Source organism: Lactuca serriola, chromosome 1 (genome assembly GCF_051521515.1).
Source record: "Lactuca serriola cultivar US96UC23 chromosome 1, Lser_US96UC23_V15, whole genome shotgun sequence".
NCBI lineage: Eukaryota > Viridiplantae > Streptophyta > Magnoliopsida > Asterales > Asteraceae > Lactuca > Lactuca serriola.
Genome location: NC_136408.1, coordinates 64,021,364 through 64,045,880, shown reverse-complemented (window position 1 = coordinate 64,045,880; position 24,517 = coordinate 64,021,364). Strand labels below are relative to the sequence as shown.

Here is a 24,517-nt window from a genome sequence, read left to right as displayed (position 1 = left end):
ATATATATATATATATATAGAGAGAGAGAGAGAGAGAGGTTATAATGTGGATGAACAACTATTATGTGGACGTGTGGATAATGTTATTTTATGAGAATTACTAAGAGAATATGTCATTTACTAATTTGAATACGTTCAATCTTACAGAACTATTGTTATTTTAATGGATTCTCACTAATTCTAATTTATTTTTGTTGTTATTCATCGTTTTTCATTTATTTTTATTCTTACAGAATACGACTCAATAAACATCCTGATAAATTTTATGACAGAATGATAATAATTAAAAATACTCTATAATAACTTTATAGACGATTTAATTAGTGAAAATACGTAATAATTACAATAATTATATAAGATTGAACATATTCATATTATCAAACAATAAATTTTGTTTGTTATTCTCACAAAATAACATTATCTACACGTCCACACAATAGATGTCAATCCACATTTAAACCTCTCTCTCTCTCTCTCTCTCTCTCTCTCTCTCTCTCTCTCTCTCTCTCTCTCTCTCTCTATATATATATATATATATATATATATATATATATATATATATATATATATATTGATTTTCAAACTTTCATGTTAAATTTGGAGGTTCGTTATAAACTTTTTTATGGATGATACTACTAAAAAATGATATTTTTTTTATTAAAACCAAAAAAGATATTAAAAAAAAAGATGTTTATTATATATATATATATATATATATATATATATATATATATATATATATATATATATATATATATTCTTTTATTAAACTTTTTTTGAACGTCGGAAATAAAGTATCAAGATCCAATTTTCTTTTATTAATAAAAAACATGTCATTTTGAACTCAACCGTCTTGTATTCGTTATAACCATATTAAAAATCAATAACAATTTTATTACTAACTTTATAACAAATTAATAATTTTAATAAAAAAATTCCAAATAAATTTTCAACAGTTTTTTTATTCTTGTTTTTTATTTTCAAAAACCTAATATCATTAATTATAAAAAAAATGTACTATTGTCTAAAAAGGTATAAAATCATAATTTTTTTCTATGTTCATTGATAAAAATGTTACCTCAAAAAAGTAATGTATATGCATACAGTTATAATGTATATATATATATATATATATATATATATATATATATATATATATATATATATAAAACCACGGTTAAAAAATTAATTAAACTTTCGTATTAAAAAATCAAAATTATTATACAATTATTTTAAATAAATTATTATTTAAGAGATATTTTTTAGTTATATAAAATTATAATCATTGATTTAAATAAATACGTGGAGTTATATCATTTTATAATTTATATTAATTTTATTTTATTTTTTAATCTAATGCTCTTAATTTAATATAATTAAAGGGGGAAATTTTAAATTTTGAAATTTAAAATGAAGAATCAATTATTAATTTAATAAAATTAGAGTGTGGAATTTAAAATTTGAAATTTGAAATGAATAATTAATAGGTTGACAAGTGGCATGATAAATAATATATAACATTAATGAGGGGTTCTAATTGCATGACACTTGTCAATATGAGATTAAACCTATTCTTTTATTAGAATAGGGATATATATATATATATATATATATATATATATATATATATATATATATATATATATATATATATCATACATACTTATTAAGGTAACATTTTTTCTTGAATCTCATGCATTTGAAACCCCCATTCTTTTTTTCTTTCACCACATTCATTTGAAACTCCCATGACTTTTCAATTTCTTTATAATAATAATTATAATTTGGTATTTAGGTTAAATAAATATCAAATCTAAAGTGTATTTATATATAAACTAAATTTCAATATTAAAATAATATCTTTAATTCTACTTATAAAATTATGTTTTTTAACTTTTAACATATTATACTTAATTTATTAGCTTTAATATATTGTTAGATGTAAACCATTATCATTTTAAAGGTATAATTTTTGAATAATTTGTATAAAATACTTACATTATTAATTAAAATATAACATTATAGGCTCAACTTAAATATAAATTTTATTTAACTTAAACAACCCAAAGATTATTTTATAAATAGTTAAAAGCGATAAATTATAGTGTCTTTCTAATAATGATTGTAAGTTGGTTAATAAAGTTAAATAAATATCAAACTTAAAGTGTAATCATAAATAGACTAAATTTCAATTTTAAAATAATATCTTTACTTCTTTTTATAAAGTTATTTCTTTAAATTTTAACATATACTTAATTTATTAGATTTAAAATGTTGTTGCATGTAAACCATTATCAGTTTAAAGCTACAATTTTTAAACAGTTTGGACAAAATACTTAAATTGTTAATTTAAATATAACATTATAGTGTCGACTTAAATATAAATTTCAGTTCCACTAAAAAAAACCAAATAATATTTTGTAAATAGTTAAAATTGATAAATGCAAAAAACTAAATTGTAATATCAGTTTAACTAAAATATTTCCTAAATATATTTATATAATCTTTAAAAATTTTCAAATAAGTAGCTTAAAATAACTTATAATATCAATAGTTAAAATAACTCTATATAAATAATTATATTGTTACCTTTAAAATCAAAAAATAATGTTTGATGTTTTAAATAATTATAATGATATAAATTAAAACATTAAGCAAATATATTTTAAAAAATTAGTTAAAAATAACAACTATAAATAATATTAAACCATATATAATATTTAATTTTATTGATGTATAACTCGCGAGTAGAAGTCATTCAAATGATTGAGATTATGACGTTACAATATATTTATATATTATCATATAATTCAAAATAGTCAATATATTATATCAAATTAATATACGGATTATTATATCAAATTTAACAACAACGTTAGTGTTATATTTTAAAAAATATATATTTGTAAAGACTTGAACTATATAGGTGTTTCTGCGCATTACAATGTCAACTCAAATATAAATTTCTGTTACATTTAAAAAAAAACTAAAGAATATTTTGTAATAGTTAAAAGTGATAAATTGTAGTGATAAAAGCAAAAACTAAATTGTAATTTCAATTTAACTAAAATATTTCTTAAATGTATTTTTATAATCGTTAAAAGTTTCCAAATAAGTAGCTTAAAATAACTTACATTAAAAATAGTTAAAAACAACTCTATATAAATGATTATATTGTTAGCTTTGAAATAAAAAACAATGTTTGATGTTTTAAATAATGATAATGATAGAAATTAAAACATTAAGCAAATAAATTTTAAAAAAGTAATTAACAATAAAAACAACTATAAATAACATCGAATCATATATTAGATTTAATTTTATTCATGTGTAACTCGCAGGTAGAAGTCATTCAAACGATTGAGATTATGAAGTTATAATAAATGTATGTATTATCATATAATTCAAAATAATCAATATATTATATCAATATAGTATATAGAAATTATTATATCAAATTTAACAACAACGTTATTGTTATATTCAAAAAATCATATAATTGTAAAGACTTCAACTATATAAGTGTTTCTGCGCAACGCGCGGGCATTCGCCTAGTATATATATAAAGGAAGTATTTTTCCTTTCACTACATTCATTTGAAACTCCCATGACTTTTCAATTTCTTTCTAATATTGATTATAAGTTGGTTAATAAGGTTAAATAAATATAAAACCTAAAGTGTAATCATATATAAACTAAATTTCAATATTAAAAGAATATATTTTCTTTTACTTGTATAGTTATGTTTTTAACTTTTAACATATTATACTTAATTTATTAGGTATAATATGTTAGTGTATGTAAACCATTATCATTTTAAAGTTACAACTTTTGAACAATTTGTATAAAATACTTAAATTGTTAATTTAAATATAACCTTACATGATCAACTTAAATATAAATTTTACTTCAACTTAAACAACCCAGAAAATATTTTATAAATAGTTAAACGTGATAAATTGTAGTGTCTTTCTAATCATGATTATAAGTTGGTTAATAAGGTTAATTAAGTATCAAAACCTAAAGTATAATCATAAATAAATTAAATTTCAATATTCAAATAATATTTTTACTTATAATTATAAAGTTATGTCTTTAACTTTTAACATATTATACTTAATTTCTTAGATTTAATATTTTGTTGTATGTAAACCATTATCAGTTTAAAGCTACAACTTTTAAATAGTTTGAACAAAATTCTTAAATTGTTAATTTACATATAACATTATAGGGTCAACTTCAATATAAATTTCAGTTCCACTTAAAAAACCCAAAAAATATTTTGTGAATAGTTAAAAGTGATAAATTTTAGTGCAAAATGCAAAAACGAAATTGTAATATCAATTTAACTAAAATATTTGTAAAATATATTTTTATAATCGTTAAAAATTTTCAAATAAGTAGCTTAAAATAACTTATAATAATGATAGTTAAAAATAACTTTATATTAATGATTATATTGTTACCTTTAAAATCAATTTTTTTTGATGTTTTAAATAATTACAATGATAAAATTAAAACGTTAAGCAAATCAATTTTAAAAAACTAATTAACAATAACAACTATAAATAATATTAAATCATATATTATATTTAATTTTATTCATAAGTAACCTGCGGGTAGATGTAATTCAAAAGATTGAGATTATGCAGTTTTAATAGATGTATATATTATCATATAATTCAAAATAGACTAAATTACACAAATGGTCCCCATGGTTTAGAGTAATTTGTGTGTTTGGTCCTTGACTTATTTTTTAAACTCGAAAGGTCTCTACTATTTGTTTTTGGTACGCACTTGGTCCCTGTCTTACCTAAAAATACTATTTTTCCCCTTATTTTTTAATTTATTTAAGTAAACACACCCCTAACCCCACCCATCACCTTACCTTACCTACCCAACCACTTTTTCCAATTTAAATAATAGTCTTTTTAGGTAAGACAATGACCAAACACATAATAAAAACAAACAGTAAAGACCAAACGCGAACAAAAACAAATAGTAGGGACTTTCCAAGTTTAAAAAAATAAGTTAGGGACTAAGCGCACAAATTACCCTAAACCATAGGGCCATTCGTGTAATCTACGCTTCAAATTAATCAATATATTATATCTCCTTAGTATAGGAATTGTTATATAAAATTTAACAACAACATTATTGTTATATTTAAAAAACATATATTTGTAAAGATTTCAGGTATATAGATGCTTCTGCACAATGCACGAATATTCGCCTAGTATACTTATAAAAGAATATTTTTTTTCCTTTCACCACATTCATTTGAAACTCCCATGACTTTTCAATTTCTTTATAATAATAATTATAAATTAGTTGATAAGGTTAAATAAATTTCTAACCTAAAATTTAATCATATATAAACTAAATTTCAATATTAAAATAATATATTTACTTTTTACTTATAAAGTTATGTTTTTAACTTTTAACATATTATACTTAATTTATTAGTTTTAAAATGTTGTTGTATGTAAACCATTATCATTTTAAAGCGAAAAAACATCATAAATGGTCCCTGTGTTTTCCCAGATTCTGAAGTTTAGTCCCTGTGGTTTAAAAATCTCATAGATGGTCCCTGTGCTTTCAAAACTTTTGACAGGTGGTCCTTATCCCTCACACCGTTAGAAACCCACCGTTAACCCTTATTTCATTAAAATAATATAAGGTTAAATCGGTCTTTTCACCTGTGCCCTCTTCTTTATAACCAAATGCATGTCTATATTTTGAAAACCCTTCTCGCACCCACCCTCTTCTACTCTCACTCTACTATGCATCCAAATGCAAAACGATTTCTGCAAGTGTACAAGATGGCGATTTGTAGATGTGGAATGGAAACAACGAAGTTGACCTCATGGACGAATCGTAACCCAGGAAGGCAATTTTTAAATTGTTCAAGATGTGGGTTCGTAAGGTGGGTTGACCCTCCGATGTGTGCAAGGGCATTGGTGGTGATTCCAGGTTTGATAAGATCAATGAATCGATTGGAAGAGAGGGTTGCGATTGCAAGTGCAAAACTGTGGAACTACCGGTTGATGTTGTTCTGTTCATGGATGTTTTTTTTTTTGGTTTTATTTTAACCAGTAAGGATTTGGATGGTAATAGGATGGGGGTTTTTGGTTTCTTTTGTACGCATCTAACTAGCTCAGGGGGTTTTGGATTGTGGTGGAATGGGTATTTTTGGGTTCATTTTGTTGTATGAAGTGTAACACATTAAGTTAATGGAAATGATGATTATGTATTTTGTTATAAATCAGTGGTGTTGATGTGCATTTTCGTATGATACATTGTTATAACTGCATCTTGCAAATGGTTAGGAATGGTATTTCAAATCTACATTGTTATACATGCATCTTTTTGAGAAAGGTTTGGAGAGGGTAATTCATAAGCAAAATGTTGATAAAATCATTACAAGTCTGTGTTTAACCCATACAAACATGAGACTTACTTTCAACATACTTACTGATGGAAGGTCTTAACCCATACAAACATTACAAAAGACCTAATTACCATAATTTAAACAACCAAACCACAATTTAAGTTGCAAAAGACCTAACTACCCAAACATCCAACTAACTACTTAACAGAATTTCCTAAATTACCCTTTCCCTTTCCTTATGTCTTCCCCTTTGCCTGTGTCTTCCCTTTTCCCTGTGTCTTCCCCTTTGATCCAACTTCACTAATGCCTCCCTGCCCTTTACATGTTCTGGAATTGTGCCCCTTGTTATGACACTTTGAACAAGTGACTGCAAAAAATTTCCTGCTCAATTTAGTTGTTTGGTTGTTGGGCTCATCAACACCTCTCCTTCTCTTCTTTTTTGGCCTCCCAACCTACACATATGCATTTATTACATTTAAAATATTAACATACATGCTGGCATTAAAAGTACATATCTAGCCTAGTTGACATAACAACTTGTGTGTGATGTTATGGTGGAGTTAAAGTGAGTGGACAATCACTTTTGGGCCACATTGAACGACCATTTATTGGATCAATTTTGTTCACATACATGGCTCTCCATGTTGATAAATTATAGCAAGGATGGACCCAATCCTCAACATCAGGGGCATCTTCTCCATTTTCAATTTTGTTCCATATAGCAGAAACAACATGCCTACATGGAAAACCTGTAATCTCCCAGAACCTACAAGTGCAACTTCTTTCATTTAGGTTCACCACATACTGATCCTGCCATGTGCTTGCAACTTGGTACTTTCCTGCCCCATTATACTTAGCTACATACTTTGCTGCTTGAGTCTTAATCTCCTCTAAAATTATAGTTGCAGTAGTACTTAGTTCCCCTTGACACTTATCTATCTCCTTTTGCACAACACACAATCTCTTCATGAGATACTCTCTAATATACTCTAAGTAGGTGATGATTAGTTTATCCCTACCTTCCTCTATCTTAGCATTGAATACCTCACAAAGATTATTCAACAAACAATCAGTGTGTACCCTACCTGTGAAAAACATATTCAAAAAGAAAAATTACAAATTTTATATTAAAACATAAAACTCAACAACTTCTAAATGACATACCACTGAAGTAAGATTTAGACCATGTCTCTGCAGGAATCTTACATAACCAAGCATGAGCTTCATCATTCATTTTCTTCCACTCATCCATTGCATATTTAAAGTGATTTAATGTTGTTGCTCTACCACATTCCCAAACCAAGTCACTCAACTCTTTTCCTTTCCATTATTTCTTCAAATTCTCTGGACTATGCCTCAAACAAAACCTATGTTCTGCATTAGGGAATACCTTTGCAACTGCTGGTATTATCCCCTTAACAAATGCAAATACAGTCAGTTTCATTTATAAAAATAGAAAGTAAGCTACATTATCATGAGAAATAATTAGGTAAAACATACCTTTTGTCTATTAGAAATGAAGGTAAAATTTGAATTTGCTCCCAATTCCAAGTCTTCTCCTAACAGTTCCATGAACCAGGTCCAAGAACTAGTTGTCTCAGCCTCTACCACTGCATATGCTACAGGGTATATTCCATTATTTGATTCTAGACCCACAGCAATTAGTACCTGCCCAGGATATGGGCCTTTCAAGAATGTACCATCAACTCCCAGGATATCCCTTAACCCAGCTTTGAATCCCAACTTCAATGCACCTAGACATACATATATTCTTCTAAAAGTTCTTATAGTAGTCGACAAGCATGGTTCAGGATACACATCTATCCTAACAGTTGAACCAGGATTAGTGTTTAGCAGTTCCAAAGCATAATCCATCAGATACCCATATTGATGTTGGTAGTCCCCACTAATCACACGTTCAACCATTTGCTTTGCCCTACCAACCTTTTGAACTGACATACCAAGCTCCAGCTTCTTACACAACTCCTCGTGTAAAGCTTTGATTGGAATTTTAGGGTTACTCTGAATTTGTGGAACAATTAAGTTTGCTAAATATTTGGAAGTACAAGCTTTAACTGATCTTGTCTGCAAACATTTATGGACATCATGTACTGTTTTCACCAACCAATCCTTATTCTCATCTGGCCTCGAGATTTGGACTGCCCAAGGACATTTTCCTTTTTTACTAATCACATTTTTGCCCTTGCACTTTACCTTACTTCCAGTTGATGGCCCACCACATTCAACTATTTCAGTAGATTGTCCCTTGCACTTTACCTTACTTTTAGTTGATGGCCCACCACATTGAACTGTTTCACTAGATTGGCCCACAACACCTCCACATTTGACCCTTATCCTGATTTTATCATTTTTTGCTATGTATAGGGACCTCCTTGTATTTACAGCATGTGCATGCATGTAGTCCACAACTTCCTTCTTTGTTTTGAAACACTGCCCCACCCTATATGGTTTCAAATGGATCTCCCCATGTGAGCATGGAGTTGACCTACTCAACTCCTTAAGCATTTTTGTCCTTTCATCTTCATAAAATCCTGCATACTGATAATCATCACTTTGAATAACTTCCAACTCTTCATCAACTATGTCATTACCTATAATTTCGGTTTGCTTGTTTAAAATTCCATGTTCATCTACATCCACGACACTTTGGAATTCACTCATGTCTACATCCACATCAAATTGAAAGTTAGACTCATGAACAATGTAGTCACTATCATCAAAATCATCTCCACTAAAATCAAAACCATCTTCATTCTGACTATAGAAAGCATCTCCACTCTCATCACTTACCATGCCCTCTAAAATTCCATTTCTACTTGATTGTCTTCACCATTTGGTACACTGTACTCAACATCAAAGTCAGCATAAGTTGAATAATTGATATGTGTATTTATATATATATTTTTATGCACTTTATCTTAATATTTTGGCCTTATTTATTCTATTTTAGAACTAAAAAGTACTCATAATACTTTGAATCATGTTTTGCAGCTATTCGTTGTCAATAAAGCACAAAAGAAAAGACTGAAGCGGAAACCAGACTTAGAAGCTAAAAGAAATCAAAAATGCTGAAGGAGTGATTACGCCCCGCGTCCAGAGTGATTACGCCCCGCGTAATGACCAAAGCGACTTACGCCCCGCGTAATGTAATGGTACGCGCCGCGTACAGACTTGCCTCAGATAACTTCAATCGCGTGATTATCTTGAGTACGCACCGCGTAATCCTAAGTACCCCCAGCGTACTTAGGTCAGCCACAAAGATTATAAATGTCGATTTTCAGCTAACCAGGAAGGGGGATTCGACTTCTAACCTAATTTAGTCGACAATTAACTTCTGTTAAGCCGTTTTGAGGGTTTAGAAGGCGGCCGGAAGGCCGTTAAGCTAACGGGAGCAGAGATCGGAAGGGTTGGAGAGCGGATACATGTCGGTAATCGTATGGATTGTTAACGTGACCATGTTTAGCATTCCATTGTGGTACTTTCTGTATTTAGTTTCTGATTTGGGTGTAAAAACCTTTTACTTTGTGTTTATGATTGAATGAAGCTTTGATTATTAGACTAATTGCTATATTGAATAGTTTATTTGTGTTTAATTTATCTTGCCAAGCTTGTTAAAAGATCCTTATGTGTTAATGATGATTATTTTCTGTTAATTGTTAAGTGAATTAAGTTGTATGAATATCTGCTTTATTTGCTTGTCTCTTATGATTTTTGATGACCATCGAGATTATAAGACTAGAAATAACGAATGTGAAACTAGAATTAATTTGAGAATAAGTAAGTTAATGTGTGAGCCTTGTTTGATGACCATCAACAAGAGGTTAATTGATTAACTATATTTACAAGTCTTGCTTGATACGAACTGAACACTAGGAAGCATGTTAATTTAACCAACTGATCACTGTTTGAATTGACTTGTTTGCTAAAGGATTAGTTATAGTGAACGTGAATCTAATCATTTTAGGAATCGGTGAACATGAATAAATGAATTTGTGTATGCAATTGTCTATGTTTTTAAGGTGTAATTTGTTTAAACCAAAGTACCTGAAGAGATTTGTTTTCCTGTTAGTTTATCGAGAGTAGTTAAATTAATTGTTAGTTTGAAATTTATTTCTTTATTCTTTTCATGTGACCTATAACCTATAATTAAATATATTAGATTAATCAACCGTTCCCTGTGATCGACACCCGACTTACCTAAGCTATACTGTAATCTGACTAGGTACACTGCCTATAAGTGCATAGATAGTCTAAGTTTGTTAGGTTATAAATATTAAAATTAGTGGGTACTTTCGTGCACATCAAGTTTTTGGCGCCGCTGCCGGGGAACGGTTTGTCATTAATTTAGTTTATTTGATTATTCGTTATTTGTTTTTAGTTAGTTTTTATTTTTAGTTTGATTTTCGATGATATCATTTCACTTGTCGGGAAGGTTCTTGTTTTTATTTTGCAGGAATTTGGGATTGTACACATTGTTTGACGTTACTTTTTGCATGGGTTTCGGGAATGAAAGCGATTAGGGAATTCTTGAACTGCTTAGCCTACTACTTTGTTGAATTGTCCAACTCAATCCATGAGGCGTAGTATAGCAAGGCGTATTGTGGTGGTTAAGTGGAAGACCGAGCTCTTGCTGTTCTTAACTAGTTAGGTCACTTCTTGTTCCGCTTTTAGTTAAAGGTGCAAGGAAAACAAATGAAATATTCTAACAGGTCCCGAAAGTGGGTGTTCTCGCAAACCAATTCTTGCATGCAGAGGTTTTTGATCAACCATTGTCGTTAGATCTTAACAAAGATAAGTGATTATGACGTCTCTGTTTTTTTTTTTTTAATTTTTTATCACTCATCGTAAAGTCATCATTAGCTGAAGAAATTAAAAAGAAAAAAAAATAATAAAGTTTTTAGTCCCTTGATTAAATGATTAAAAAGAAAAGGAAATTCAATTAAAAGAAAAAGGGAAATTTTATTTAAACTTACGCCTTGCGTAAGTATGATTATGCCATGCGTAATAAGACCCGAATCGCGAATGAACATTTTAGGGTGTTGGGGTTACGCCCCGCGTACATCAACGACCAGGTATATCTTTTGACCCTTTGACTTCCCTGTTATTTTCCAACCCAATTCCTTTCTCGCATACGCTGTGAACGACAACTTTCTCCAAGATCCTCGATTATTTTTAGTTTCTTGTTAAATCCAACACACAAGTAAGTATTTCGGATACTCAATGGCTTAGATTTATGTTTAATTTGATGAAATAAGCTGCATTTAGCTTTTGTTCGAATTCTAGGGTTCATAGTGTTCTTGATTTAGGGCCGATTTCGCACATGCATGTGTTGATTAGGGCTTGAATGGACCGATTTCGGTTAATACATTAAACCCTCGAACCTAATTTCGTCTTAATCCCGTCCCACACCATCGATTTGAGCTTGGGGTCGTACGCCAAGCGTACCCCTGTGACTTCGAGTTCTTGACTGACTTCGATTTTTGACCGCTATGCATGTTTCCCTTATAAATGTTTTCTAATAGACAAAGAATTTACAGGGATTGATTCATATTTTTTTTAGGGAGGTCCCAATTTTTCTCCTACTACCTTTGGACCACGCGATGTTTAAAAATTAATTGTGTTGATGCCCCTGCTGTGTTTAGTTGGATATGGATTATGACTTTAGCACAAGCAAACGGACCAGGACACAAAATCGCAAGCCTGGACGAACGCCCAGCGTACGCTGGATGTACGCCCAGCGTAATGTCCCTATCCAGATTCAATTTTGTTGGTTTAAAATTTATTAATGCTACCATATTTTGTTTGGTTTTGTGTTTTTGTTTATTTGTGCAGATTATGGCCCGAAGGACACAAAGAACTAACCCACCCGAGGATGTGACCGATCATCGTTTTTTACAATTTCCGCAAACGCTGAACGATGTTACCCGGGCGCATTATGTCACCAACTTGAGCTTGCTTCTCACAAAGGAGATTGATATTGCACCCTCATTCGATTGGGAATTGGCTACCAGGACTGGACTTGCTGCATTGATCCAGGAATTTTTGCAATACACGCACTCGGACGCGAGTGGGGTGGAATTGTTTGTGTGTCAGGGATGGGCGCGTATGTTCAGGATCCAGGAGCCTGTATATCGGGAGTTTTTGCTGGAGTTCTACGCTACAGTTTCCTATGATCCTAGGAAGGCACTCGATGACAGGACATCCTTTGCTTTCAGACTGGGAGGAGTGAGCCGGGAATGCAGCGTGATAGAGCTTGCTACTCGGATGGGTATTTACATAGCCGATGAGACGAGGAGTGTCCACTTCCCGACATTTCTTGCTGACTGTCTCACGGATCGGCCAGAAGACTATAACGAGAACACTTTTTGGGCCGAGATTATGGGAGGAGTTTATACACCATCTACCGCTCGAGGGGGGATGATTCGGTCTATTACATACCGAATGTTGCACCGGTTGATTTCTATGTCTCTCACGCATCACAAGAATAGTGAGAGAGTGCCTTCGACGGACCTGTATTTCCTATGGGCGCTAGTTACTCCAGGGAGGCACCTGAACCTTCCCGTTGCGTTAGCTGCATATTTGGGACGGAGGGCCAGGGGACTTCGGGGGGATAGCCCGATATGCGGAGGGCAGTTTATCACACAGTTAGCTCGGTCATATCAGTTGTTGACGCGTGAGATCACGAGATCGATGGTGTTTCACGACATGAGGCCGATGAGTCTTCAGCTATTGGAGTCGATGCGTGTATTAGAGCGGGGTGGAGATGGTGTTTTGAGGGTTCGAGCAGATGATGTGGCAGATGAGGAGGGTGTCGCCGAGCAACAGCCGAGACGGGTCCAGCGGCGTAGACCTGCTCCTCGGGGAGCGCAGCAGGGACCTGAGCGGGAGATTGATATGCGCTACCTGGCTCAGGGTATTGACCATCTTGACATGAGGTTCCAGGACCTTAGCGAGTATGTTGCACATGTGGACAGGCAACAACAGTGGTATGGGAATGCGTTGAACGCATTCTTTGCCCACCAGGGGTTTCAGTATTCGGTTCCCTTTCCACCACCATTTCAGTCACGATTGGATGGGGCCGGTACTTCTGGGACACAGCCACATGATGATGGAGATGACGAGTGATCCTTTTTTTTATTTTGTAGTTTTATTTTATTTTTTTTAGTTTTTGGTATGTAATTAAACTTTGATTTAGTTTGTTTTGATTTTGTTTTCCATGTTGATGCTCTTTGGCTGTTTAGATTTCTGCAAAATTTTCGCCCTTAGGAAGCTGGCAGTAAGTTCAGCAGTTAGGTCCGACTGTTGCTAGAGAAAGCAGTATGAGAGTTGAAGATTATAGTCGAGACCCACAATTTGTCATAAGTGTGGGGTGCATATTTATTTCGTGAGCGATCGTTTTGAATATTGGCATTTTTACGATGTTTTGACTCTTATGATATGGATGAGCAGTTCCCACACCATAGAGTTTTATTTCGACGCGAGGAAGAAGTATCATCCTGGCTGCCACGACATGGTTGACACTTTCCTATGTTGTGGGGGATTTTTCATCGTGAGAAGAGGATGTCATTCTTGACGAGACGACGTGGTCAACACTTTCCCACGTCATGGCTACTATACATTGCATTTAATTGCAATATTTTGCACCACATTTTTGAAGATGGCGGTCTTGATTTTATTTTTCGGCAAATTCAGTAGCAGCAATTCCAGTTTTCAGTCTTTCAGCAATATTTGGAGCAACTTGTAGCAGCCTCATTCGGTCTCGCCACAACTACCCAGGGGAGCCTGTTCCTTTTTCTCCTTTTTATGTTCTTAATTTGTTTTAGCATACAATGAGGGCATTGTATGAAATAAGTGTGGGGTAGGGGGTCGGTAAAAGTAAATTAAAATTATAAGAAAAAATGAAACTGCTAGATTTGGAAAATTTAAAAAAAAACTTGAAATAATAGTTTAATTTAGAAAAATCTAGTGATAATTTAAATTTTTGCTAATATTGTATGAAATGATCCGATGAGAACTCAAATGTTTAGTTGAGCCAATATACGTTATAGTGCATTTGTGGCTTCCCTTATTTTAGTGAAATCATGAAACAAAAACATAACCCTGCTTGGTTTGAGGGATGCAATATGTTTAGCAGCCTAAACCTGAAATGTATCCAGGAAAATTATTATCATTAACCAATAAAGATTGAGGTTGAGCGCCTCTGCTTAAGCATGTAGGTTTTGAGTGAAAAAAAAAGTGAGTTACATGTGAAAAAAGAGAGAGAGAGAGAGAGAGAGAGAGAGAGAGAGAGAGAGAATTACGAGTAAAGTTTGAAGAATTTTGGGGCAAATAAAGTGAAGATTAAAAGATCAAAATTCCAAAAGTTCAAAAGTTGAAGATACCAAAAATCCAAAAGGTGGTGAATTCAAAGAAATTAAAGATCAAATTATCAAGAAAGTGAAGAATTCCAAAAGAGCTCCATAGTGGTATCATAAATTGTAATTCTAGATTATGTATGCTTAGGTTGCTCAACTAAAAATACCTTGAGGTTAGGAGGTTTTCTGCGGATGGATTCGGAGGGTTGCATAAAATGAGCATTGTTCGGAAAAAGTGGGCGAGTGTTTATGAAGATTGTGAGTTTTTAAAATATGGGGGGGTACTTTAGGAAAATTTTAGACACAAATGTACGCGTTGAGGTCTTGGCATCATGGCTGAGTTTTAAATGGATTGTTTAGTGCAATATTGGTAAAATAAAAGTAAATTTGCTTGGGGGCAAGCAAAAACTAAGTGTGGGGTATTTTGATATGTGTATTTTTATGCACTTTATCTTAATATTTTGGCCTTATTTATTCTATTTAGAACTAAAAAGTACTCATAATACTTTGAATCATGTTTTGCAACTATTCGTTGTCAATAAAGCACAAAAGAAAAGACTGAAGCGGAAACCGGACTTAGAAGCTAAAAGAAATCAAAAATGCTGAAGGAGTGATTACGCCCCGCGTCCAGAGTGATTACGCCCCGCGTAATGACCAAAGCGACTTACGCCCCGCGTAATGTAATGGTACGCGCCGCGTACAGACTTGCCTCAGATAACTTCAATCGCGTGATTATCTTGAGTACGCACCGCGTAATCCTAAGTACGCCCAGCGTACTTAGGTCGGCCACAAAGATTATAAATGTCGATTTTCAGCTAACCAGGAAGGGGGATTCGACTTCTAACCTAATTTAGTCGACAATTAACTTCAGTTAAGCCGTTTTGAGGGTTTAGAAGGCGGCCGGAAGGCCGTTAAGCTAACTGGAGCAGAGATCGGAAGGGTTGGAGAGCGGATACATGTCGGTAATCGTATGGATTGTTAACGTGACCATGTTTAGCATTCCATTGTGGTACTTTCTGTATTTAGTTTCTGATTTGGGTGTAAAAACCTTTTACTTTGTGTTTATGATTGAATGAAGCTTTGATTATTAGACTAATTGCTATGTTGAATAGTTTATTTGTGTTTAATTTATCTTGCCAAGCTTGTTAAAAGATCCTTATGTGTTAATGATGATTATTTTCTGTTAATTGTTAAGTGAATTAAGTTGTATGAATATCTGCTTTATTTGCTTGTCTCTTATGATTTTTGATGACCATCGAGATTATAAGACTAGAAATAACGAATGTGAAACTAGAATTAATTTGAGAATAAGTAAGTTAATGTGTGAGCCTTGTTTGATGACCATCAACAAGAGGTTAATTGATTAACTATATTTACAAGTTTTGCTTGATACGAACTGAACACTAGAAAGCATGTTAATTTAACCAACTGATCACTGTTTGAATTGACTTGTTTGCTAAAGGATTAGTTATAGTGAACGTGAATCTAATCATTTTAGGAATCGGTGAACATGAATAAATGAATTTGTGTATGCAATTGTCTATGTTTTTAAGGTGTAATTTGTTTAAACCAAAGTACCTGAAGAGATTTGTTTTCCTGTTAGTTTATCGAGAGTAGTTAAATTAATTGTTAGTTTGAAATTTATTTCTTTATTCTTTTCATGTGACCTATAACCTATAATTAAATATATTAGATTAATCAACCGTTCCCTGTGATCGACACCCGACTTACCTAAGCTATACTGTAATCTGACTAGGTACACTGCCTATAAGTGCATAGATAGTCTAAGTTTGTTAGGTTATAAATATTAAAATTAGTGGGTACTTTCGTGCACATCAATAATCATCTGTAAATGCTTCAGATTCATCGAGTCTTACACTTTGTTGTCCATCAATATCTTCACAAATTGGTTCCTCTGCAAGATTGCCTAAATTACCCTTACACACTTCTTCTATGTGGCCCATGATCAATCCTTCATTCACATCAATGACATTACTTCGTTGGCTAACTTGAGATATAACATATGGAACAATAGTCTTTGAATGATCCTGACTTTCATCCATATCTATTACCTTTGACTGGTCAACAACATGGTTGGCAGGGTGGTCTAACTCAAGCTTTTTACTACACGATCCTACTTCTCTTCTACAAGGTTTTTTTCTATTAAGTTTCGGTGACACACTCTTAGGTTCCAGTTCCTCAATAACAACTTTGGAAGGAGACTTAAAATAACTAGCTACCCTAGTCTGACCAATTTCAATACAGACCTTTACAAGTCTGTGCTTAGGGACATAGGAAACCAATTTAAGAACATCTTGGTCATTAACTAAAGAGTTTGTTCACCTTTGTACCCTAATTCTCGAACCATGTCATCAATTTCATGGACTGAAAATAAATCAGTGTCAACGTCATCTACGTATGATATAGTACCATCGACGTATTTCCTTCCAGGTGACTTGGTGAAGACACCACTATAGTGTATCTTCAACGTGAAATAGTTATCATATCCCTCTGCAAACACAAAAATAGAAAGGGTAAAGAAGATGATTTATCTTCACGAATACATTCAAGGAAAACAAAAACTTAAAGTTTTTTTTTTTATGAAAAATCTTACCGTATCTCGATTGCAAGTCCTTCAAGCACGCATTTTTTTCACGCAAACACCATACTGACAGAACCATTGTCAGAACCATTGTCCTTTGGTGCTGTGTAAACCCTAAACCCCAATTTCGTTTCTTGGATGAGAGTGATTTGTTGAAGACGAAGTCACTTTACTCTTGGGAGATGAAGAGTGTTTGGGAGTTGACGTGAAAAAGATAGTTGCATAATCATTTCCCTCAATAAAGAAGAGGGCACAGGTGAAAAGACCGATTTACCTTTATATTATTTTAATGAAATAAGGGTTAACGGTAGGTTTCTAATGGTGTGAGGGATAAAGACCATCTGTTAAAAGTTTTGAAAGCACAGGGACCATCTATGAGATTTTTAAACCACAGAGACTAAACTTCAGAATCTGGGAAAACACAGGGACCATTTATGATGTTTTTTCTTTTAAAGCTACAATTTTTTAACGGTTTGAATAAAATACATATATTATTAATTTAAACTAGATTGGTAACCCCCGCTTCGCGGGGGCAGACAGAGCAGATGTGTAGAAATCAAACATATTTGCTTTAGCAATCACAACTTTAAAAAGCTCCCTCGATCAATCTCCACAACCCAATGAATCCTAAACAATAAAAAAATAACATTTACGATAAAAAGATCAGATAAATAACAAAATTATACAAATTGTACAAAATGTTTCAAAGTTCACCTCCAACATGTAACGCCATAATTCCATGGAACACCTCTAAGCTGAAAATGAAACATTAAAATGTGTCAGGGTATAATCATAGTCAAATCCATAAACATGTATGCTGTCCAATCTAAGATTCTTATTAACATATATACCTGAGATATCTACAATCTTTGTAAACAGTAACTACTCTCTTATTTTACACCTTTTTTCCTTCAACATAAATATATATCTCCATTGGCTTTGGCTGCAGCAACAAATAAGTGAATAAGACAAGGAAAGGAACTCCTCCCTCACCTTCACTTCCATTCCCTTCCCCACCCCCACTCTGCAAATAAACCAACAACACATCAACACAAATGCCAAATACCATTATTATTATTATTAATTACATGTACCCCTCCTACACCTGCTCATTAGTAGTCTTTCCACTCAACTCAATAAATCAGTTAAGAATTTCAACACCAAAACTAATTGACAAACCTTGTTAGCCCATTTCAATCCACATGCATTGCACAATGTCCTTGGCCCAGAAGGCCCACAACGCATCATTGGGGTTGAATTTGAACTGATCCCACAGTGCCTACATCTATAAAAAGTAATACAAACTACCAAATTACTGTTTACAGAACATAATAGGAAAAAAAAATTGCAAATTTCTGTCCCTCTTCATCCTCATCATAAAAAAGCTGTTAAGTCCCATGAAAGAAATGGACTATTGTCTTATCGAACCTACAAAATAAAATAAAATAATTTAAAAAAAAAGAAAAAAAAGGAAAATCATTATGAAAATAAGGCTGCTTACGTTGTTTCTTCATCTTGGCCAGGACAACTGTTCTAGTCTGAAAAAGCTAAGCCTGTTTCATCACAATTGGCCTTGGATTATAAAATGTGAATCAGATGTAATATATCCACATCAACTTATAAGCATGTAATAACTTCTACGTGAAACTTTAATATATATAATTACCTAAGAGCAACTTCCTTCCGTGCAGTGTAACGGATTTTCTTATCGAAGCATCTTTCTTTTCTCTTCTCCCTGAATGGACTAAAGCAACAGCCCTTTGTGGTTGACTTGATCTTCCAGGGAACTCGTTTAAACCCTATTACATTCATACCAAAAAAATAAATTAATTACTCAGATAAAATGAATCAGAAGTCCAGACTTGTATGAATAATTTGCTGTACTCATACCCTTTGATTTTGAAGGGGCATCCCTAAGGTAGGGGCACCCGTCGGTACTTCATAACCACCCAAAAGCAATAACACGCCTGGCACCTGTAAATTTGTGGCAAATCAAGAACTAAATCAATCATCAATATGCCTAAATGTCAAAGGACATAGGTCGTTGATGCCCTAAAAAAGCGTGTGAAAAATCCACAATTTTAAAAGAAAGAACAGAGAAATTGGAATTGGAATGATTTCAAATAGTTTAGATCATTAACAGTGGCATAACTGTAATTAATTAACTAACCTTTTCTTTCTTCTCTTCTGGTTTTGGAGCTTCTTTCTCCTCGACTTTAGGCTCCTCCTCCGTCGGATTTGGTATCAGAGATACGTGTATCTCGCTCGTCAATTTTCTTCTCTCTCACTGGTAGGTAGGCGTTTCTGTTATCGCGATCTCCTTTATCTATCGAAGAAGAAATCGGGTCCCTTTCCCTACAGAGACAAGAAAAAAATGAAAGGAAAATAGAAGATACAGGGGGCAAGCAGCAAAGGTTGTACCTGATTTGATGTCATCTTATCCGAGTGGAGCTGATTACACGAAGAAAATTTAGATAAGAGGCTCAGATCTGCAAGTTTGGAACCGGAGAAAGGAGATGAAACACTGCCATGGCCGCAACACCATTTGTGCTCACGCCATATGCTTGTACAAAACATAAATCGACATCCAATAACCGAACAATTTGCGAAACTGTGACAGATAATCGCTCCATGTCGAACCCTCCTTAGACAAAGGTGGAATAGAAACGAAGAACAAATGGTGTGGAAGTTCAAGAGATGGACTGAGGGGAAAAAGGGATCGGCTCTCACCGCCGCCTTCGAGTCCTGTTGTTTCCGTTCGGATTTACTTCAATCTCTCAATCGGAGACCTAGTTCGGTCGATCGGTCGTGTATTTCTTCTAAGAGCAGTGGGGAAGGTCACAGAGAAGAGGGAGGTATGTAGAAATAATTAGGATGTATTTGGATCGGTGGATGTGAGTCGGTGACAGTAACCGTATTTCTATTGGCTTCTATAGCGGTGCACATTTGGTATCGGTAACACGTGTATATAATAAAATCAAGAAACAAACAACCTTCAGCCATGTTGACAACGGTTGGAAATATTTACAAAAAAAGGGCAAAGCAAGCGAAAACGAAACACGTGGGAAAAACGGAAGAAAACTATATATAAAGTGTCAAAAACCACCCAAAACATATTCCACCCAAAATCTATTGAATACAAATAAAATACAAAAACCAAAGGACCATTTGTGAAAAATAAAATTATATGTTTCAAGCGGTTCCCGAATTTCAACAGCCACGCAAAATAGCATAGAAAGCAGCTGCGCAAAATAACACAACGACACTATTCCTAAGAATAGTCCAACTTTAATATATATATATATATATATATATATATATATATATATAATATAACATTATAGGGTCAACTTAAATATAAATTTTAATTCAACTTATAAAACCCAAAGAATATTTTGTAAATAGTTAAAAGTGATAAATTATAGTGTCTTTCTAATAATGATTATAAGTTGGTTAATATGGTTAAATAAATATCAAACCTAAATTGTAATCATAAATAAACTAAATTTCAATATTAAAATAATATCTTTACTTCTACTTATAAACTTATGTCTTTAACTTTTAACGTATTATACTTAATTAATTAGATTTAATATATTGTTGTATATAAACCATTAGCAGTTTAAAACTATAATTTTTGAACAGTTTGAATAAAATACTTAAATTGTTAATTTTAATATAATATTACATGGTCAACTTAAATATAAATTTGAACTCCATTTAAAAAACCAAAGAATATTTTATGAATAGCTAAAAGTGACAAATTGTAGTGCTAAATGTAAAAAACTAAATTGTAATATCAATTTAACTCAAATATTAGCTAAAGATGTTTTTATAATCATTAAAAGTTTTCAAAGAAGTATCTTAAAGTAACTTATAATAACAATAGTTAAAAATAACTCTATATAAATTATTATATTGTTAGCTTTCAAAAAAAAAAAACAATGTTTGATGTTTTAAATAATTACAATGATAGAAATTAAAACGTTAAGTTAATAAATTTTTCAAAATTAATTAACAATAACAACAACTATAAATAACATTAAACCATATATTATTTTTTATTTTCATTAATGAGTAACTCGTAGGTTGAAGTCATTCAAACAATTGAGATTAAGCAGTTTTAATAGATGTATATATTATCATATAGATCAAAATAATCAATATATTATATCAACTTGTATACAAATTACTATATCAAATTTAACAACAATGTTATTGTTATATTTAAGAAAACATATATTTGTAAAGATTTCAACTATATAGGTGTTTCTGTGCAACGCACAAGCATTCGCCTAGTGTGTGTGTGTGTGTATATATATATATATATATAGAGAGAGAGAGAGAGAGTTATGTCATTAAAAAATTTGAGTAAATGGGTGTAAAAATGACACGACAGAACAATCAAAATTAGTGTGCAGTTGGTGCCTAAATTAAAAACCCTATACTAGATTGGTGTGTCAAAAGAGAAACCCATAAAATTTTGTTCTCAATGGCATTATATTGTTGTTTTGGGAACTTAAAAAAGGGATTGTGATCAATTGTTTTGGGAACTTCAAATTCGTATACGCCCTTGCTAAACAACTAAATATCGTATTTGTCCGGCCTAAATTCTAAATATCGTATTTGCCCTTCTTAATGTTTTTTTAAATCATAAATACCCAAATCTATTTTTTTTAAATATTTTTATTGATTTATAATATTTTTTTACCATTTTAAAGCATAAAAACATTTGAAATAGACAATTTTGCCCTTCTTCTAAATTCCAAAATCATCCTCACTTGAACAAATAGAAATCGCAGATGCCTTGCGTCCTGCTTCATGAATCATAATCCCTTGCGTCTCCATTGATCAACAATCACACACAATCGTCGATCAGCAATCACACGTCGAACTTAGTTGTTATCGGTTCTCAGATTCATTGCGTCTTGCAACTTCCTTCCGTCTTGCACTTCCTTCCGATTACAGCTTCCTTCCGTCTTGCAGCTTCCTTCCGATCGCAGCACACAACATGCTTCTTCTCCCTATTGTCTCACACTCACATCATCGCATCAGGTAATGTCGATTTCAAGCTATTCCTATTTTCTATCTCTTCAATTTCGTTTTTAGGGCTCCTAGTTTCAATTGTTCAAATTATTTTAACAATCAGTTTAGTTATGTTGTATTTGATAGCTTAGTTGTTTTGATTTGAGCTACAATCAGGTTTCCAATGAACTTCGAACTTTTAATATTCTACTTGATACAAATCTAGGGTGCTTTACTTGGTGGTTGTAGAATTCACAAGAATGTGGAACTTGCTTCCAAAATTGGTCAAAAGATAGGTGATTTCAATCTTGAAGATGATAAAGTTGTTGCTTATTTAGTGCTATTGTCAAATGTGCTTATTTAGTGCTATTGTCAAATGTATATGTTGGTTTTAAGAGGTGGAAAGATGTTGCAAATGTTGTCGCACACTCACATCTTCGCTTCAGGTCATGTCGATTTCAAGTTATTCCTATTTTCTATCTCTTCAATTTCGTTTTTAGGGTTCCTAGTTTTAATTGTTCAAATTCTTTTAAAAATTAGTTTAGTTATGTTGTATTTGATAGCTTAGTTGTTTTGATTTGAGCTACAATCAGGTTTCCAGTGAACTTCGAACTTTTAATATTCTGCTTGATGCAAATCTAGGGTGCTTTACTTGGTGGTTGTAGAATTTACAAGAATGTGGAACTTGCTTCCAAAATTGTTCAAAAGACAGGTGATTTGAATCTTGAAGATGATAAAGTTGTTACTTATTTAGTGCTATTGTCAAATGTGCTTATTTAGTGCTATTGTCAAATGTATATGTTGGTGCTAGGAGGTGGAAAGATGTTGCAAATGTGAGGGAGTATATGGTTAAAATGGCACTTAAGAAGCCTCCTGGAAGAAGTTGGATACAGATTGGTGGATCAGTTCATGAGTTTTTAGCAGGTGATAGGAATCATAATAACCACGATGTGTCTTTGATTTATGAGATACTTCTTTTAGTCACCATGGAAGCATGATTAACTCGATACAAGCCTGATGTTTATGAGTCAGCTCAATCTTATATAACTCAAAAGGTAAAGCTACATTATATGTTCTTGAAATTTTACAAATTTACATACGCTATGATGCTGTCAAGATCCATATTTTATGGTCACATTTATATAACAATGTTTGTTGAAAATGCTTTAAATGGGTGTTATATGTTTAAATTTTTATTTTTATTTATTTATTTATTTTTGACAGTTTAAGATATACACAATGGAAACTAGTGTTATGAGTTATGACTTGTTAAGGGGGTAAATTGGGAAAGAAGTTGTTTAGAAGGTGATATATTGGAAGACATGGAATATGGTGTTTGCCATCCTTAATTATTAAGTTTGACATGTTTCTTTGTTGCTGCTCGTGTAGGTTTGACATCCAAAGCATAAACTATTTGACCATATGCTAAAGCTGAAGTTGGGTTACAAGCCACAAAAGAAAACGTACTCAATATCCTCAAATTCACTACACCAACAAAATGATTTTTGGGGGACTCTTTGCATTACCTTTACCTGGTAATGAAGGGTTTCCAACATATTGTATCCAAGAGCATTCAATCAATAATTTGATCCACTACTCATCAAATGAAGAGATATAAAAGAAGGGCTAAATTCTAGAAATAGCATCGTACTTTGAGAAATTCATAAGATATAGCATTGAACTTTCTTAATTTTGTAATAGTTAATTACATTAGCTATATTTATAATCTGAGTACTTCTTAATATTAATATATATAATTTTTATCCATAAAGAATATATTTGGAATTAATTATAGTTTGATCCCTCTTTTTAAAATTTATCACTTATTATATTTTGGTGCTTATACTTTTTAAATTTACACTAATTACTATTTGGTTTGTATAATTTTTAATTTATCAATTATTACAGTTTGGTCCCTGCATTTTAAATTTTCACTTATTACAGTTTGGTCCCTGGTCTTTAAATTTGCACTTATAACAGTTTGGTCCTTGGATTTTAAATTTGCACTTATTACAGTTTGGTCCCTGGTCTTTAAATTTGCACTTATGGCAGTTTGGTCCCTGGATTTTAATTTTGCACTTATTACAGTTTGGTCCCTGGTCTTTAAATTTTCACTTATAACAG

At 32.2% G+C, this 24,517-nt stretch overlaps 1 protein-coding gene, 1 long non-coding RNA gene and 1 pseudogene across 3 annotated transcripts; all 3 read right to left on the bottom strand.

Annotated features, from left to right (window-relative positions):
• Positions 1–6,627: 6,627 nt before the first annotated feature.
• LOC145056354 (uncharacterized) lies at positions 6,628–7,643 on the bottom strand. Its single transcript, XM_079004195.1, has 3 exons — positions 7,556–7,643; positions 7,061–7,476; positions 6,628–6,843 (listed from the first exon to the last, which is right to left on the bottom strand). Exons 1-3 carry the CDS (start codon positions 7,641–7,643, stop codon positions 6,628–6,630), a joined length of 720 nt encoding a protein of 239 aa, XP_078860321.1.
• An 8,962-nt stretch (positions 7,644–16,605) lies between these two features.
• LOC145089836 (uncharacterized) lies at positions 16,606–18,129 on the bottom strand. Its single transcript, XR_013701406.1, has 3 exons — positions 18,083–18,129; positions 17,381–17,995; positions 16,606–17,277 (listed from the first exon to the last, which is right to left on the bottom strand). It is a non-coding gene; the product is annotated as an uncharacterized LOC145089836 (long non-coding RNA).
• A 231-nt stretch (positions 18,130–18,360) lies between these two features.
• LOC145089827 (GATA transcription factor 24-like) lies at positions 18,361–19,652 on the bottom strand (annotated as a pseudogene). Its single transcript, XR_013701405.1, has 6 exons — positions 19,539–19,652; positions 19,259–19,342; positions 19,035–19,167; positions 18,870–18,921; positions 18,548–18,796; positions 18,361–18,392 (listed from the first exon to the last, which is right to left on the bottom strand). The product of XR_013701405.1 is annotated as a GATA transcription factor 24-like (transcript).
• Between the last annotated feature and the right edge of the window lie 4,865 nt (positions 19,653–24,517).